General features: G+C 40.3%; 1 protein-coding gene across 1 annotated transcript; it reads right to left on the reverse strand.

Moving 5' to 3' along the window:
* Positions 1-793: 793 nt before the first annotated feature.
* Positions 794-18739, reverse strand: slitrk6 (SLIT and NTRK-like family, member 6). The gene is made up of 2 exons (XM_067583265.1): positions 18231-18739; positions 794-4854 (listed from the first exon to the last, which is right to left on the reverse strand). The coding sequence occupies exon 2, from the start codon at positions 4837-4839 to the stop codon at positions 2302-2304; it is 2538 nt and encodes an 845-aa protein (XP_067439366.1). The 5' UTR covers positions 4840-4854; positions 18231-18739; the 3' UTR covers positions 794-2301.
* Positions 18740-18951: the final 212 nt, after the last annotated feature.

Consider the following 18951-nt stretch of genomic DNA (forward strand, 5'->3'; position numbering starts at 1 on the left):
GTTTTCAACACTGTAGTTTTGTTGGAAGTTTGGCATCGTAGTGAATTTAAGGTCATAAGTGATTATATTTATTTGAAGTCAGCCCCTAAAATCTCCTCCTAAAATCTCTCCCAGAACACAGTTATGCACTTTGCTAATGTCTCACCTTTGGAGGAACATATTGCTTATGAGTCTCATAGGATCAAGCTGCAGAGGATAATTTGTCTTCCGTGCTGTGTGAGTGTGTGTGTGTACCAGTCTGTTTGCCTCTGTGCGTTTGCATACCTTAAATGACGAGTGTCTGCATACAACTCTAAAAACATTTATTTATAGATATTGGTGGGTTATCTGTATTTGTATGCGAGTGCTGCATGCGCGTCTGTGTGCGTGAGTCTTTTCAAGCTGTGAGGTTACGTGTGTGTTCTTGCAAGGAGCTTGAGATACATCAATTATGATAGAAAATGGAGGAATTAGAGAGGGTCCTCTGTTTCCCCAGAGAGAAGCAGAAAATGAAAGTCATGCAGAAAAGCACGGCTGCTGGAAAGCCCCGCAGCCATTGTTCTGTGATTAAGGACTAGGTTTGAGCCATTGTGGGGGGCTAAATAATTCACACAGTGGGAAAACAACCAAATGGTGTTTACACAAGTACATGCCTGCACATATACATATGTACTGTAGAAGACTGATAACACAAGGAGTGAAAATGTCATTCTTTTTGGGGTGCAGATGCAGCTCAGGGTGGCTGACAACCGAGCCGTCCGTTGTCTATAAGATATAACATTTTGTCTGAATGAGATACACAGTGCACTTGAACTAACCATAAATTCATTTCCAAGTTTCTTTATTTCCTCTTTATCAGTTACAACTTCTGTTTATATTCTGTACAGCACTGAAGGCACACAAAAACCAAAAGATATAATGGAACATAAGTATATACAAAATATACAGAATAAATAAATCTAGTTAAGTAGAAAAGCTACAGAGTGTGTGCTTACATGGACCGTTTCAAAGTTGAGAGTTTTCCAAGAGTATGAATGGAGTGTGTGGTGTAAATCCTGAACAATGACAATGTCCACATTGCGAATGTCAGTCGCCAGAAGTCCATTGCTTTTAATATGAGCTGAGAGACAGAAAAGTTGGCTGAAGTCAGTCGGCAGGTTGTCTATATGGAGGACTGGAGCTTCATTTTTGGATAATGTTGCTCGTCAGTCACCATTCATGTGCTCAGAGCTTAATACGCCCCCGTCTTGAATGAGTTCAAAAGTCAGCCAATGTTTGCGTTAGGAAGGTGTTCCTGAATGCTGTTTTGAGTACTGTCGGACATAAAATAGCGCTATGAAACATAATCTCTCATACGCTCGCACACACACACACACACACACACACATACTGAAGGATCAGACACATTTGTGGCTCGTTTTTTTCTGGCAGAAATAAAAGACACAAACCAAAAAAAGTTTCAGCAGGACTCTGTTGATTGTCATGCACCATCTTATGGCATTTGATTAGTGCAATGCATTTTTTACAAGATTACAGTTGTGTATAATATACTGTACTTTAAGTGCTCTATTTACTAATTGAGAGGAAAAAAAAAAAAACATCCTTTCTGTGAATATCACCAGTTTGTATAAAAATAAATAAAGGTCCTATAACTGCAACTCTCCAGTGTATTGGGTCATTCAAAAGAACTGACAGGAGAAAAGCAGTAAAACAATACTCCTATCACTGTTTTCCAGTGTTCAGTTGGCTTTTGGCTGACTCTACGGCACAATGAGCATTCTAGTTGCAGCATTCCAGCTGGCTTATGTTGACAGAGGGTGTAATCAGGTCATACCCAGAGTCAGGATAGACTGATTAAACAGCGATTCTGGGTCAAGTGGTGATTGAAATTCACTCACTTCTTTCGAAACATCTGCTTTATCTTGTCAAGATGTCGGGGGGGGTGGGGTGGGGGCATGTGCTGTGCAGATCAATTCATTTGGGGGCAGTGCACCATGGAAATGTAATCAATCATAAAAAGCTGATTGAGTGGATTTCAAAGTGGGTTTCAATGCAGGCCTGCTTAACAGACGGTGATAGCTTCTTAACTTTATATTTGGCCAAAAATATTACACCTTTCACCGGCTACATAACATGGCTGTCAATAGATAAAAGGTAACTAAAGAATAAACCAGTTACATTCTGTGCTACAATTAAACTTAAAGTGATGTGCCCATGATACATATTTCACACTGTGGAAAGTACAAGAGGGCAAACAGGACAAGGCACTTGGTTCAAAACATAATATATATCGTTGTTTATTTTATTTTTTTCAGCTTAAGCTCAGTTAAATGCAGTTTGATGCTCCAGAACCTCCAAGTAGTCTGGCTCACTATGCAAGTTAGCCTTAAGTTCAAAGTACTCATTCTTAGTTTGCTCAAGCATGACCTTACGTGGTCTTGAGTACATAATTGTCTCCATTAGCTTTAACTCCTCCTGGTGCCCCGGGACCTGCATGTCCACAGCAGACTGAAGCTGGGGCATGTTTTTCCTAAGGTACTCTGTTATTCCAAGCTGCTGAAGCTCCTTCTCCCTCTCCAGAATGTTCCTGTACAAGGAGTTGGGATTCCCGAGAGTGACGAACTCTGCGGGGCACTCTCCTGTCATGGGTCTGAACTTTGAGCTGGGGTTTCCCGTGAGCGGAGAAGTGTTCTCCTTCTCCATGATACTCCGGCAGACGTGATGCTTGGCGCTGGGTTCGTCAAGGCTGTAATCCAAATCTGCGTCGTGCTCCTTGTGCTGGGAGCAGTAGGTGGGGTTGCGACAGATCTGCACAATGGGACTGTGTGATCTCTCCTCATACAGAGTGGCAGAGCCTGTTCTTTGTGTCAGAGTGTGGTGTGTAGTTTTCTGCCCGTACATGCTGTAATGTAAGTGAATGGGACTGCTGCTGGTGTTTTCTCTGGGCTGCTCCTCTGCTGCTTTTTTCTTTGCCCTCCGCCGCCGACGGTGTACCACAAACACCACCAACCCGGCTGAGCAGAATATAATCATGAGGACAAAAACAAGAAGGCTTAAGATGAGCACAGAGAGTGGGACGGTCTCTGTAAGTGAGCTGAGCAAACCCCTGCCAGCGCTGTCAGGCCCCAGCGTAGCTGTCACACTTTCCTCCCCACCTGGGGGCAAAGAGTAATAGGTCCCTAAACCGGGACAGAGCACCTCATGACGAAGGCTTCTCAGCTCAGCCTGCATCACTTTCTTTGGGGTGTGACACAAAATGGAGCCAACCACTGTGTCCTTTCTGAGTTTCTCTACCCATTGTTTGAGGCTGAGCAAGTCACAGCTGCAGTCCCAGGGGTTGTCCTCTAAATAAATCTGCTCTAGTGAGTCGAGTTGATCAAGCACATTGCTCACTGGCAGGTGCATAAGTAGATTTTTCCTCAGGTTTAATTTGGTGAGGGGCACATTGCGAAATATCTGTGCTGGAAGGGAGCTGAGCAGGTTGTTATTTAATGACAACAGCTTCAGGTTTGGCAGGGGATTAAATGTGCCTGGAGCAATCTCTTTGATAAGGTTGTATTCCAGATACAGGTATTCAAGGTTGTGGAGTCCCACAAACATTGTGGAGAACAGTTTTTCAATTCTGTTGCCATTCAAATACAGTTTTTTCAAACTGCTCAAGCTGAGGAAAGTTTCATTGTCAATGTAATCAATTCTGTTGTTTGCCAAGTTGAGCAATTCTAAACTATCGTATGTGACAAAATCATATTTCAAGAGTTTTTGAATCATATTTCCTGTCATGACCAGTTTAGTGGGGCTTTGCTGAAGTATTCCGATATCTGAAACCTTTTGAATTCCCCGGTCCTGACAATGCATCAAAAACCCAGCCACAGGGTGATTGTGACAAGAACAGTGTTCCACACAAGGACTGCCGGGAATGTGAGATGGCGTTGGTGCCTTGGCGTCATCTTTGGCGTTGATCAACTTGGGAATCTGAGATACTTTGGATGAGGGAGTAACAACCATATCCAGTGACTTTGACGGCTCCTCCAGGTTAATGTCTGCATGGGATGGGCAGAGAACATCCCGCTTGACTTTAGCTAGAATTGTCCCCTTAAGGTGATGTGGCGTGCTGCAGATCACATCCCCGATAGCTGACTGGGCCCTCATGTTCTCCATCCAGATTTTTAAATGTAAAATATCACAGTCACAGACCCAATCATTGTCCTCGAGGAGAAGTTCCATTATCCGTCCGATGTGCTCCAAAAACCCGACATAAGGCAGCGTCTGGAGCTTGTTGCCACGTAAGTCCAGGTGGGTGAGGGGCACGAACCGGAAAATGTTGCTGGGTAAAAACCCAATGGAATTATCATTGAGGATGAGGACCTTGAGGCGGATCAGTTTGTTGAAAGCTCCCGGCTCAATGACCCGAATGAAATTTGTGTCAGCTTGGAGGAACTCCAAATTCACCAGGCCTTGAAAAGTGTCCTCTTTCAGAGTGACGAGGAAATTGCTATTTATGTGGAGTTTTTTCAGTGAACCGAGAGTGCTAAAGACCCCTGGTTCCAGCTCTTGTATGCTATTACCCCCGATGTGCAGGGAAAGAGCATTCTTAAACCCTTCCATTTCCTCAGCGCGGAGCTCAACCAAGTCGTTTTTGTAAAGGTTCAGGTGGAAGGGCACACCTGACGGGACTTTGATTTGGGAGATTTTGCTGATGTTTCTCTGCTCGCAGTTAAGATAAAGGATGCCATCTTTCCCCTCGCAGGAGCACAAGGAGTCACAAGACTCACTAATAGAGGATGATGCCTGTGAGGGATGGATATCTTGGGATCGGGCCGCAGTGAGAAACAAGCCGATGAAAATGATACAGGGCAGCATTTCGGTCTGAGATATCTGTGAAGAAAGGACAGAAGCATAGGCAGAAGGGGTGGGGAGAAAGAAAAAAAAGAACATTAAGTGTACATAGTTTACAAGTCATGCAAAGGTTGACACATACATAGTTCTGAACAATTGTTCTGTTTTAATGTCTGAAACTGTTAAATGATATTCAATCCCAGATGACACAAATGTCATACAAGTTTCATGTGTTGCAATACATGAACTTTGGTTGTAGTGTCTGTAAAAGTGTAATAGCATAAAATGACATTTATGGGTGCATCATATGCATGACGGGAAGTCACACTCATCTTGGATGAAAGACTTTGTGTAGTGAAGAATTGTCTTTATTTAGTAAAAATGCATGAAAAATATATAACCGGAAAAGGCAAACTGTGTTTACGTGCCCACTCTTCTACACTCCTTTATATCTGTAAAAAAAAAATGAGACTGAGTTTTAAATGTATCTTCATAAAATTATCAGTATATGTGTTCTTTTCTTATGAATGTTTTATGTCTGTGTGGGCTTTATACTTATACTTAGCAATGTTGCGTCCTGTGTGCACTTGAGGAACGGCAGTTAAACCAAGTGTAGCAGCTAATAATCCATATAAAACAGTCATCAGAATCCACAGTATCTACATGGACGCTGCATTTTACCAATGAGTAAATAGATTTCACAGGTTGAGCAATGATAGCAAGACAGCATCTCTTTCCAGTTTCTCACAGTAGGATAATGGTAAATTTGAAAAAAACAAAAATTTTTCATTTGACCAATTTTTCTGCCCTTTATATACAGACCCATCTGAACAGAGACTCAGTGTGAGTCATACAAATGCAGAAGTCAGTTCAGTCCATTTCAAGCCCATGTCAAGGCTACATTTTAAATAAAGGCATTCTACACAAGGAACTGAAAATGAATTGCTGTGTCTTCATTGTGCAACCATTTAACTCTCGCTCGACTGGACTGAACGTGAATTAATCACAAACTGAGCTTAGATTCATCAATCAGATTTATTTTGCTGTAAATCTGATGTTAATCCAATGGACTTCCTTGCTTTGTTCCAACATGTTCTCCAAGCAGTGTACCAAAGCATCTCACGCAGCACTGTCTACTGAAAATATGTTCAACCGAACTCTCTGGAAGTCATTTTGAATGACAAGAGAATTGCTGAAATGTGATGATGAGAGGCCTCTGCACCACATCTCAATCTATTACATTCATTTGACTAAAATCACAATGGATCAAAGGCTTGATGATCCTCAGGGGATTAGTGGAGAAGTATACACATCTTCCCATAATCAAGGATAACTAGATACCCACAGTTAACTCAGAAATCCTCAATCCTCAAGAATTCTTCAAAGAGATAAGACATGGAAAGATGACAGGGTGGCACAGCTGCTCATGTTAAAGTATCCGATTAGCATCTGTAAAGCTTAATTCTAACAAGACTAGGCAAGCCTAGTTCAGCCAATTGGAGAAAAACAATGTTTGTCAGAGAGTGAAACCTCTCTGAGACATAGGGTGCATTTTTCAAGGGGTGGTTGCAATTTTCTGTGCCCTAAAGCAGATAGGTGGTTTGGAATGTTGATTGACTCACTCTGGTGATGCACAACACAACTTCCTGGTGCGGCTGAGGATGTTAAAACTCTCAAACTCCAGTAACAAACAGATTTATCTAGGCTATATGCTGCCAAGATGTAAGTATAGATAGATCTGGCTACTGCAAGTGTTGAGTATGTGTTGTGCGTGTTAAGCATTTCTTACATTGGGACACAGACCAGCCCCCTGACAGTAACTTTTTAACTTTTAACTGGCACTGGGACAAGGTGCCACTGATAACGGGAATAAACGCACTCAAAAGCCACCTCACGTAACTGAACGCGTCACCCGGGTGATATTATCTGTGACAGAAGCTGCATTGTGTGCATGTACAGGCAGGTGATACGCAGAATCTGCATGCACAGTGATCAGTTCGCTCTGGTCTGGTGGAAGAGCGCACTTGATCAGTGTATCAAACCAAAACAGGCAGCGCTCACTTTCAGGTTGTGGTAGGTGACTAGTGGGGCCTGCTTTGGTGTTTGATAAATTGATGAACTGATCAAACTCTGTGTATCCAAGAACCCTTACCCGGACTAAATTATGTAATATCAGCTGGACTTTTCTTGTAGATTAGTCATGGAAATGAGAACCTTGCAAGTTTTCCTTTCCAACAAAAAAGTTGTAGCATGACGTGTTTGAGACATTGCGTGTCCTGCGATGTGACTATTCCATATGCGCACATTGTGATGCCAATGCTGAAATGATATATTGTGCAGCCCTATCTCTTAAATCGTAGCTTCACTATTGCCTTTTCTTTCTTTTTCCCGTTTTTTGCCTGTTTCACTCACTCAGTACATTTTTTTATGCTGTTGGGCAAAGTCAAAATTATTGATGACAACCAAGTGACACTATCCCCAGCATCTTTGATGTACTCAGACATATACTCCATAGTCACTCTAAACTTTCCAGCATGAACAAATCTAGACTCAAACTCTTCACTCCACTCCACAAAACTGTAAACTACTATAAAGAATACTAGAGAATATGAAACGCTTATCATCACATGAGCAAAGAAACAAGAATTAAAATAAACACACACTCCTCTCACCAAAAGAAAATAAATAATACATATCATGACTGATGACATACCTACAGAGTGAAAAACAAGTTCACAAACTGAATGCACTAACAATTCCTCTCACTAATTTCTACGGGGAATCACCGCAACATCAGACAGAATACAACAGAATAATTGGCTGCATGTTTTCACCTAGGGGGACATCCAGTGCTCTGTGTCTGACTGCACAGCAGTACAACAATACAGAGACACACCATTTAAAAATCTTTCAAAATGACAAGTAACTTATTATGTAATTAACTAAACCAGTAATTGTACACAAAATTATAGAAATTATAGTATAAAAAATGTCTCTGAGATGGTAAACAGTTATTTTTGGGAACTAAAAGCAATTTTGCATTTTGGAGGGACATTTTTCACATCATCTTCATACATCTTGCTGAACTGAAATTGTTAGATGTACTTCTTGGTGACATTAATTTACCATACCAGTAACTAATACATACATTAAAATGGAGATACACACCTGGAACAAAAGGAAATTATATGTGCTATGATATGGCTTATGTTTTTAGAAATACTCGATATTTGTGTGAAAAAAATGATAGAAATGTGAAGTTTCACCTTGTCAAAACCTTCAGGCTGTGAATCTCGCACATTCTGAACACTAGAACCCTTTAGCGGTTTTGTACATTACAATGTTTTAACACTGGAAGCACAATGGGGTAAAATTGACCCATGGCGGTTTTTCAATTGTACATTATTATGTTTTAATAAAATATTCATGTCCCCCAGTCTTTGACTTTTCCTAAAATTATGTTGTGAAGTACCCCCTACTGTTTAAAAATAGTGAAGATGAATCCGGATTAAAAACACGGGCATTTATACCTCTAACTGCCCCCATATATGAAACGCATTTATTTTAGTGTGGTTCATGTTTAAACCTTCTAAGTTGCTAGGCAACGATATATGTTGGACTGTGTGATCTGACAACTATGTCAAGTCATTATTAAATTATAAAAAGATCAGTGGAGAATGACCTGCAGAAAAACCTTCACCAAGTGCCTGAAGCGCAGAAAAGCTGCACTTCAAATGCAGTCAAGGTGCTGAATGTCTGCTCAAAGTGTGTTTGATGGACAAGTATAATCAGATGTGTTCAAATGAAGATGATGTAGACTACTCACAAACGTACATTGTGTGTAAAACTTATTTTTAGTTAATCGATTATTCATTTGTTTTTGTTTTGCCATGTTACCATTTATTGTTTATAGGCTATTTAGTCTACTTTGCCAGTTGCCTTACTCTGTTTTCATGAATGGAACCAAAAGAGAAATCTATATTTGCATTATGATGTTATAAATTTAAAAAAAAGCTTTAATGGTTACCTCAAGTTTCTTGATGATGTTGTCTTATTCACATATTGTTGAATTGCCTTACTTAATAATTGATTAGGTGAAATTGTTCGCTTGACATTGTCATGTCGATTTTGTTGCAACATTAAATCACCCATAAGTTTCTCATTATTGTCCATTTGGGGTATTTAGGCTACTTTGGTAATTTAAATAAGACTTAATAAATCTTGAAGGTCATACAAAACGATTAATGTTCTTTTTAGCACATTTTTTAGTATTAGACATGCAGTAGCCAGGGGTACGGGTAAATTTTACCCATTGGCAATTTTAGGTATATAGCGTTAAAGTCTGTTAAAGTGACTTTGACTCCTGGACATCACAGCAAGCAGAGAAATGACCATTTTAAACCAATAATGGGCAGAAAATGGGGATATGTGATTGTCTATGAGCTCCAATAACCCATTTTTTTCAATAGAAGATAATGTGGAGAAATATAATTACACACAGAAATCTAATTTGTCAAACCTATTAAATATGCATTGTTTAGACAGTGCTATTCAGAAAATAACTTCAACCTTGCACACAAGAGTATCTTTGGCCATTTCATTGTCATCATTTATCTGTATTTACTTGTTCTTGTGTCTGGTGGTGGTCATGGTACCCGAGGCACTCACCTCTGTGACCCTGAAGGCTCAAAAGACAATGCAAAATGAAACAAAGACTATTAACAGATGTTATCGCGGGCTGCATGATAACACTGCTGAGGGCAGATATGGATAGGCATTAGCCTCATGCACTCCATCTTCTGTATTTCGAACTGACTTCTCTAACTGATCCATTTTTCAGACAATCAATGTAGCATGGAACTCAGCGTGATGGGCGTGGGAGATGAAACGCTCTTCCGGTCCTACACTTCCGCTGCGCTATTTTCCAGATTCAAATGTGCATCTCTTGCTGTTCAGACAATTCAATTAGAGATCTACTGAGGCCCTATGAGATCTCCCCTCATGCATGTGAGTGAAGCCAACTCACCGTCCAACATCAAATGAGATGAGTTAGAAAAAACCCCCCACTAGTACAGAACTGAAGAGGGAAAGACAGCAGGGGGAAGAAAAATCTGGTGGAATATTTATCACGCTTTGAGTCCTTCTACAAGCGCTTTAACATACACAATAGGCTCTGACCACTCACAGACCCATAAATACCATGTTCACACTTTATTTGGGCCAGCGATGTACTGTATTGTTCCGGTGCAGTGAAGTGCTTCAAAATATCATGGAAATCAAATGCGCCCTCATGTGTGTAATATCATGTCACAGTGACATGGTCTCTCCTCTGTGTTTTTAGCATGCATTTTCACACAGATTAATCATGTATACCAATGTTCATATGCCACACAGATACTTCAACAGTGCAGAAAACTCTGAGAAACTGCCGTCTTCTCCTATTGATCAAATGTAATTATAATCACTGATAAGTCCTCAATGCTAAAAAGATAGAGAACACTAAACAGGCCTGGACATCTCTTACAATGATGTGTTCAATTGGTCCAAGTGCAACTTTTAGACTTTAATGATCCCCGAAGGGAAGTCTCTTTTGACTTAACCTCTTTAACAGGACAGTCAGAGGAAGTTCAGCCACAAACAGTAGCACCTTCAGCTGGTTACAGTGCTGTACCACACTACATCACTAAACACACCTCATGGATTTTGATATTATTTTCTCCTTTATTTTATTTTAGTTCTCCTTCTTGGCTGCCTACCAGTGTACCACCAACTGGCATAATTAGACTTGAGGCATTAGATTAACTGGCACCACTGGTCTATGTAAGTGAATAAGCAAAGGAGCTTTGTATACTCTATATTACCAGACTTGCTGATGAGCCAAACTCACAGCATGCACCATTAAATATATTCACTAGAAATTACAATTGTGTTTAAACTGACGAACACATCATCTTGCTTCTTTTATTTTATTATCCAGTCTGTCCCTTCATCAACATAAAGGGTTGGATTTTGACATGGCAGACAGTGGTATTCGTTATATACATTTGGAAAACAAGGGTCGTACTGAGCATGCAGTCTTTACTGAAGAGCACATGTGCCTTTGCTTTCCATTGATTTTGCACGGTTCATACACCAGACCATCAGAGCGCTGCAGTACCACTTATTTTTATCCTCTATATATTTGTCATACTTTGCAGTGCATTGACATACACACAGTACAGATACAGTGTGTGGCAACACAACATGAACCTGGATTTGAACTGTACAGAGTAGCGTGCACACTATCTAGTTGACAGTTTAGGACATTATTTTTAGATAATATGAACATAGCTGTAGTCATGTTCTGTCCTTGTCACTGTCAGAGTAAGTAAAGCATGCTGAAGCCACATATAGCCCATAAGGCAGAAGTCTAATTCCTTTTCCTGTAGCGTGAGGCAACTTGATGTACGGGTATAAAAGGCTTGTTATCCCTAGTGGCACCCGACAGATAGAGCCATTCTTCCAACCATATTTGAGTTTTAAAACATTGAATGAATATCTTGTGGGTACTATAGAATTTTCTTGCTTTTCAACTTGTTTTAAGAAGCTGCAGTCGGTTCGTTCTTTGCACTTTATGACCTCAGTCCTCCTCATTGCTAGGCTAACTGCAGTCATGGTGATTTATGGGTCTTGACAATTGGGGAGGTTGAAGGAGTAAATTTTAATTCACTGAAGTCCGAGGTTTCCTGTCAGAACCGTATAAATAGTGTGTAATATACTGATGTGTCATCTGCATGTCTGAAAGCTAAAATGTAAATGTAATATGCACTCCACAAGAAGGATCAAACATTATGATACTAAATTCCAGGTAGGTAGAAATTGTATGTGTAAAAGTAAAAGTGCAGAGAATGGTGCATACTTTCCCCAAGTTTCTGAAGTGGTCTGTTTTTCTATTCATCTGCTTTCCTTTGAGATATCTCCAATGTCAATAAATATTGAGCACCATTTGCAGCTCAAAATAACATCAAGTACACCAAATGGACCAAACATGTTTGCTTTTAACAATTAAATCAACCCCACATTCTCCACCTGGATGTGAGTTGGCTTGATTCCACCTGCGTTGCATTCCAGCTATGACGTGGCCACCAGAGGTGATCGCGGCCACTCTAGTCAATGCTTGTGATTCCACCAGACGCACTGCAGCACGTCTCCCGGTGGGGTATGACACCCTGTAAAGGAGGGAACAAAACCACGTCGCAGCCGGAACGTGACACAGCCGTGCTCTGTGGAATCAAGGCGTTAAGCTATGTCGACCCATAGTTCCTCCACCAACTGCTCTACCATGCAGAAACAAAGATCCTTTTGGCGGTGTTGTTAGCACGCAGCCTTGGTGACCAAGGGAGCGAGGATCATACCCTATGCTTGGTTGGCTGCTACAAGGGTTGCGTCTTAAGAATCATCAGTGGCCTGTTAAGAAGCTAGATCAGCTGTGTGCTTTCTCATGTCATGCAGCAGTTGTATTAGCTGGCAGCTGATCATATACTAAGATATATGCAGCGCAGCCTGATATACTGGGATGCTTTCCACATAGAAACCTCACATCTATAGTCCATGAAAATAAACCTATACAAGTACAAAGAGTTTCTCTCACTTGCTACCTTGTGTACTGCATAGCCTCCTCTTCACTTACTGTTCTCTGCTGGTGGGCCTTAATTTCTGATAACGAACATATGCATGATAGAACTAATAATAGAAGCACAGAGTGTGTGTGGAGAGAAGGCGGCTGAGCTCCCCTGGCAAGCGTGATTTAGCAGGCTTGCATTTCAAATGGTCTGTTTAACTAATGCGCAGTAATTAGTTCTCCAGAAATGAGCAGGCGGATTACACTAGTGTATAGTGACATCAAGGTATGTTTTGTAAGGAAAGACATCTGCACCAAACAGATGTATATTTTTTTTCTGTGTACATTATTGCCGCTTTAAAAAAAAAAAAAAAGGGACACACTCTATTCAGGAGTGACTCATCACTGCCCAGCAGGACTGGAAAATTGTAGATAAATTCATACAGAATACTCAATACAGATGCAGCTGTATCTGCAAGGTCTTGCACCTCACAAGCAAAGCAAATATAGGAAAAAATAAATTCTTATGATTGTTGCACAGTAATATAGTTTTGGTGCTTATATTAAAGTTTTGTAAAGTTGAGTCAAGCAAGTATGGAGTATTCATGTTCCACCTTAAGTTAGCAGATGTTTTACATTGTCAACTTAAGTCTCTTCAGTCTTTATCTGTTCTCAGCTGTTTGAATTGGCCATTTAAATGGCATACCCACTCTCAGTTAAAGGCCACAGGGTAATGGTAATGACAGTCTTATGATTCACTCTGTAAATAGGTGTAGATCTGCTGTCTGATACAAGACTTCAGTCTGCTTACTGAGGATAAACAATATACATCTAGGACATACTGTGTAGTGTCTGTGAAACAGCACTGTGGGTACAGGACTGACAGGTTAATCAAAGCATAGCATTGTACACACTTACGTATGACATGCACACTTACATGCCTAAAGATCAACTTACATTAATATATTATATTATCCAAATTGAGTACCATCTGTTTTATTTAGATTACACTACCATGTATATATTTCTGCTGTTTGTGGCATCCTTATTTGGCAGATAATTAGTTGATAAGATAATTGGTCCTATACTGTATGCTTACAGTTTTTCAACAAAATCCTGCTGAGTTTACTAATTGGACAAACTACCATAAAGTCATAAGCTGTTTTTTATGATCACATCTGCCAGTGGATGTAGTCATTACTAACAGCTGAGCAGAATTCATTTAAAAGACAATTAGTGAAGAAATATGTTTTATAAAAGAAAAAATGTAGATAAAATACAATAGCTGGGTTAGTGTGCAGTGCTACATACACATTTGACAAGTTATAAGTAGATGCACATTTTTAAAATTTGAATAGAGTCGGAATATTTGAATTTGTGGACCCAATGCATGTCCATGAAAAGAATAAAAAAAAAGAACAAATAAGACAATCACCAGCTTTCAGTCTAGAGGATTAGCTTTCAGCGAACCAAGCAAAAAATATATCCAAAATTCCCTTAGCTCTGTGTTGAAGAAAACTAATAAACAGGACAGAAGATTAGCACAGTCACGGACTATCTTCCTGTTTGAGAAACGTGCACTTGCAAGTTTTACCTCTGCCAGAAAATCACTGGTTGGATCATTTATACCCCCAATTCTGATTTTCTCTGAGCTCTGCCCTCTCCCTATTTATTCACTAGACACTTCCATAATTCATTTCAGTGTCATATTGGGATCAGTGTGTTGCTTTATGATGCCGAGCCAACAGTAGAACTAAAACTCCACCCATTTGATACTCTGAGTAGACTGAAGCAAATGCCTGAGGGAAATTCAGTCTACAACCAACGGAAATAATAATACTTGTTAGAACTGCCAGTTTCAGACAGAGTGGCCTTTAACAGTCCAAAAGATAGAGAGTGGACTTCTGACTTGATTTGTAGAAAACACAGACGACTCCTAAATCCTACTCTGCAATACTCAACAAAATAGCTGGTTAGAAGATGGATGAGCAGATGGAAATCAGTTAGCAACTTTGTGCATGATACTGACACAAATCCACAAAAAAAGCCCTTATACAGTTGATAATAAAAAACACTTTCATATACCAGGATGTATGCTTCTGTTTTGCCAAAAAAAAGAGAGATATAAAAAATAGAGGTATGAACTTTTGATAGAACCTTTCCCAAAATTTGATCAAAGGCATGCGCTTTATAAAGCAGTATTTAGAGTAGGCAAACACATCAAGGTTTTGTCCATAGGTCAATTACTCCTACATCCTCAAACACAAACTGAGGCAATTACCATTAAATCAAAATATAACAGTCGCTAAAGTTGAAATGTGGTTAAAGCAGCAACTTTAATAGATTTAGTTCAAGGTATCTTGTGGTTTTTTTTTTTTTGGCCTCCAGTTTTTCTTTTTTTTTTTTTAGATCAGGTCCTGTGGCTGAGTTAATTGAGTGTCTGATGACTTAACAACTACAGAGACTTGAGCTGACCTGCACCGTCTTACTGAACAAGACCTTTCAAGACCAATTAAGTAGGAATGCCACAGCGGGCAGTTAAGAAGCTGGACAGCATTCTAAAGCTCCTGTTTAAACCTGTTAAAAGAACAAAGCCTTCAAAGTCAAATGAAAAAAAAAAGAAAGAAACACCTCAACATCCATAAATCCCTATTTGTTCTTTTGATGGATTACTGCCAGGCACCTTAAAATGCTTAGACTCATAACAGAAACTTAAGATTAAATACATTTACAGACAACACAACACGTACTGCATGTCTGGCGTAGGTAGTGTGTGCATATCACGCATGACATTGATGGAACAGAAGAGAGTGTTGCATTTCAAACAAAGGTAGTGAGGTGTTTATCATCCTGAATAATTGGCTCACTGAGCATTTCATCAGAACACTAACCACAGCCCATCATATTCCATGTGCTACTTTCAAACAGCGGGTTTTTCAATATTTATAAGGCATTCAGCAAGGTAGATAGAAGACTCAGCACCTGTCACTTTATAAGTAAACAAAACCGTATTGCGGTGTGCATTGTTATTTCTGTAAAATGTTCAGCAACACACCCTAAAAAGGAAAAAAAATATGAATCTGTTGTGCTGAAAATGAATTTCAATGCTGTTTCTACATTTGGACTGGGGCTCCTAAATTTTTTAATAAGGAGCACCAGTGCACCTACTGGGAAAAAAGTGAGGTTTCTATTGACTCCAGTAAGAAATCCACTGACCTGAAGCTCCCATTTCCAACATGTCTTTTGACAGAGAGGTTTATAACAAGAAGATCTTTTAGTGAAAGAGTTTTGTTTTTCCCCTCCAGGTGTTTGAGCTAACACATTCTTGGACAACAGCAGTACAACAAAGAGTGACTTGGCACAAACATCGAGAGTTACTTTTAATAATACAGAATGCCTTGTCGGACAATTACATAGAAAGCATTTTACAGGAGTGCCTTTTATAATATATTATAATACCGCTAATTTACACTAGCAGTAAGCATAAAACACCAAGGACCTAGCCAAGCAGCAGAGGAGTTCAATCTTTTCCCACTTTTTTCTCCTCATTCACTTGGAGGTCACCAACCAACAGTTGCGTGCATCCACTAATACTTACAAGTCAGACTGCTTTTGCCTGGGGGCTGTAACAGAGAATGAGAAGGAGACTAAGACAAAAAAAGGCGAGATGGTGAGACTTGTTGCATCCAGCTATGGGTTGTTTCATTTCAGCCTGACACGGGATAGCAGATTACAGCCCCCCCCCTCCCCTCCTCCTTACACTCTATTGCTTTAGCGTGCATGCGTGCGAGTGTGTATTTTGCGCTCGTGCGTGTGCCCTCAGCCTTGTTTATGTGCGAGTGTGCGCTCTGACCGTCTATCAACTTCTCGGAGTGCCCTGCAGTGTTCTCAGGCACCAATTATGGTGGGACTTGTCCCTTTTTTCCTCTGTATTGGAAGTGATGTGGCTTGCCCTACAGGGTCGACACCACCACTACACCCACATATCTGCAGAGATTCTGCCAGTGCCCCGCGGCCCTCCACCGCAATCCTGGAGAAATTATAATTATGACATCCACCCACTCAAGAGGCAAGAGATAGTTCAACTCCCTTGCCCCTTATTCCAACCTTCTTTTTTTTTTTTGACTGATTCAATATTCTGTGGGCTAGTGCTGCCTACTTTCTCCACGTCTTAGAGTAGCAGAGGCTCTCCAGTATATCTGCAGGCTTTGTCGGCCTGAAAATAGTGTGCTTTAATGAAGTTTCACAATGCCTCCATCCCAGTTCTAGCCCTGAGCTGATGCTCTTAAAACTGCAGAGTACTCACACTGGTCAGAACAATTTCCCTTGGGTACTTCACACAGTACAACAACAACTACCCAAACACACTTCTGTGTTTTCCTTCATTACAAGCAATTTGTTCAATGGTTATCTAACCACCAATGCACCACCTGATGTACAAGTAAACACTGAGTTATTTTTTTGAAGAATTTCCTGTGGTTAGATAATAATTGGTTGAGCAACCGAGCCCTCAAAGCCAAAAGAAACGGTGGAGATGTGTCATTTTAAATTCATAATGACATCATTCATAATCAATCCTATAGATAATGCTCAGTTTTTCCTCATTTGCTAAATTAATCCACATAGGCTCACTTGTCTGTCTTCAAAAACGATCAATCAATAATGAAGTTATTCAGGCACATTAAACATTGGCAGTCCATACACTCATAGTACAGTGATAATAACTAAGCTGTTAGATTATTAACCATTGATTCACCCAAGCAAAAAATTGGGATCCAAACTCAATTATGCAATTCACTACTTTGAGCTAATTAAACATCCTTTCCTTCATTAACTTGCACTTAATAGGACTATAACTTCACCCTCAAACGGTACAAAAAAAATGCAGTCCTACAGGACAAAGTGCAAACCAATTAAATTAGGCTTGAATGCAGTAAAGATTTATTTAATCAGTCAGGATGTGCAGTACGTGGGCTTCATTTTAACAGTACTGACGCTTTTAAATGAGACTGACTGTGGCAGACAATTTTTCTCTTCTGATCAAACAGCCTGCTTTCTGATTGGCTGAGGTTTGCTAGAAATGGTGATGCAGTCCCCATTAAACACACCTGTGACTACCAACAGTAATTATTAATATGCATACGCCACAACTATATTTAACTACAGTCAATGCCAAAAAGGAGACCAGAGAATAATGAAATACTGTGTTAGGCTTTTTTTTTCCATTCAGGGGTCTGTTCGTCTAGAAAAATAGAGCCACTTAAAGCAAAGTTTAGGCATTTTCTGTCTGTAATAAGCGGTACTGTATTGCAGTCTTCATTTCCATAAACCTGCACAGCGCCGTAGGATACAGTAACTGTATGTGGCATGCAGCCAGGTGTGCTCCAGGTAATTGAGCCCCCTCAGGAAAACTCACTGGTCCAGTCAAGTCCAGGCACTTGTTTTTTTTTTTGTCTGTTTTTTACAAGACTTTCCCTACTCGTAAAATCACGTTAGGGATAATTGTCTTAAGCTTTCTGTTAATTTACACACAGCTGACATGTCAGGCCACATACTGTACATTTTACAAGAGTGTCCATTTTTAAGAAAATGGTAAAAAATAGAGAGGTAAACTGTTCTATAACATACTTCAGCTAGTTGGAACCTGCCCATAATGGACACCTGGATTCCTTGTTACCTTGGCTATCTTATAATACAGCAGACTGCAAGCCCACCTGGTCCATTAATGTACGATGCAGTACAAAGTATATTTAAAAAAAAAAAAAAAAAAAAGCATGTACAACAATAGCATTAGTGACTCTGCTTCGTGACTTACCGACTAAAACTGGTGGAAAAAAGGGCAAGGCTATTCCAAATTTTACCGGACTCAGTCCATCAGTAGATGCGGGGAACCGACGCATTGGAGAGGGACAAACCTCCACTTTCTCTCTGCTCCACCGGGCTACTTATAACAAACCAAAAAAAAAAAAACAGGCTGACATGAGAAAACTTCACAGCCTCCGTCAGTCCACACTTGTCCTCTCGGGTCCACAGTTTTTGTTGAGTGTTCAAACGCTGTCACGCACGAGCTATTCCGGCGCCCGAGGAGCTCGCGATGAGGTTTCACTCCGGTCCCGGGATGATGAGCCGCTCTCCTCCCGCAGCCCCACCACACTTAATTATGATTAAGTTGCAGGTTCGAGCAATCAGAACCAAACAGTTATGAGAGTAAAGTGGCTATTCTTGCTTTTTTTTTCTTTTTTAAACCAAGCATTTACAAGAATGAAAGCGCGTGCCGTCTCCAGCTCTCGCGCAGCCCCGCGCGCTCCGCGTAGTTAACCAATCTGCGATGTATTTGGAGTTGCTCCTTAATTTGCATGCTGTGGAGGTGGACTACAGAAAAGGGAAGCAGCGTCAAGCTAGATATAATACATATGAGGAGTTCCGGTAATTCTTATCAGAATAAAAGCCGAGGGCTAAAAGAACCAGCGCTCTAAATGAACAACGTCATTGTTAGTGGCCTCTTTCACATAATTTCCACACATAGAGGCACTATT

The sequence above is a fragment of the Thunnus thynnus genome, chromosome 24 (genome assembly GCF_963924715.1).
Source record: "Thunnus thynnus chromosome 24, fThuThy2.1, whole genome shotgun sequence".
Classification (NCBI taxonomy): domain Eukaryota; kingdom Metazoa; phylum Chordata; class Actinopteri; order Scombriformes; family Scombridae; genus Thunnus; species Thunnus thynnus.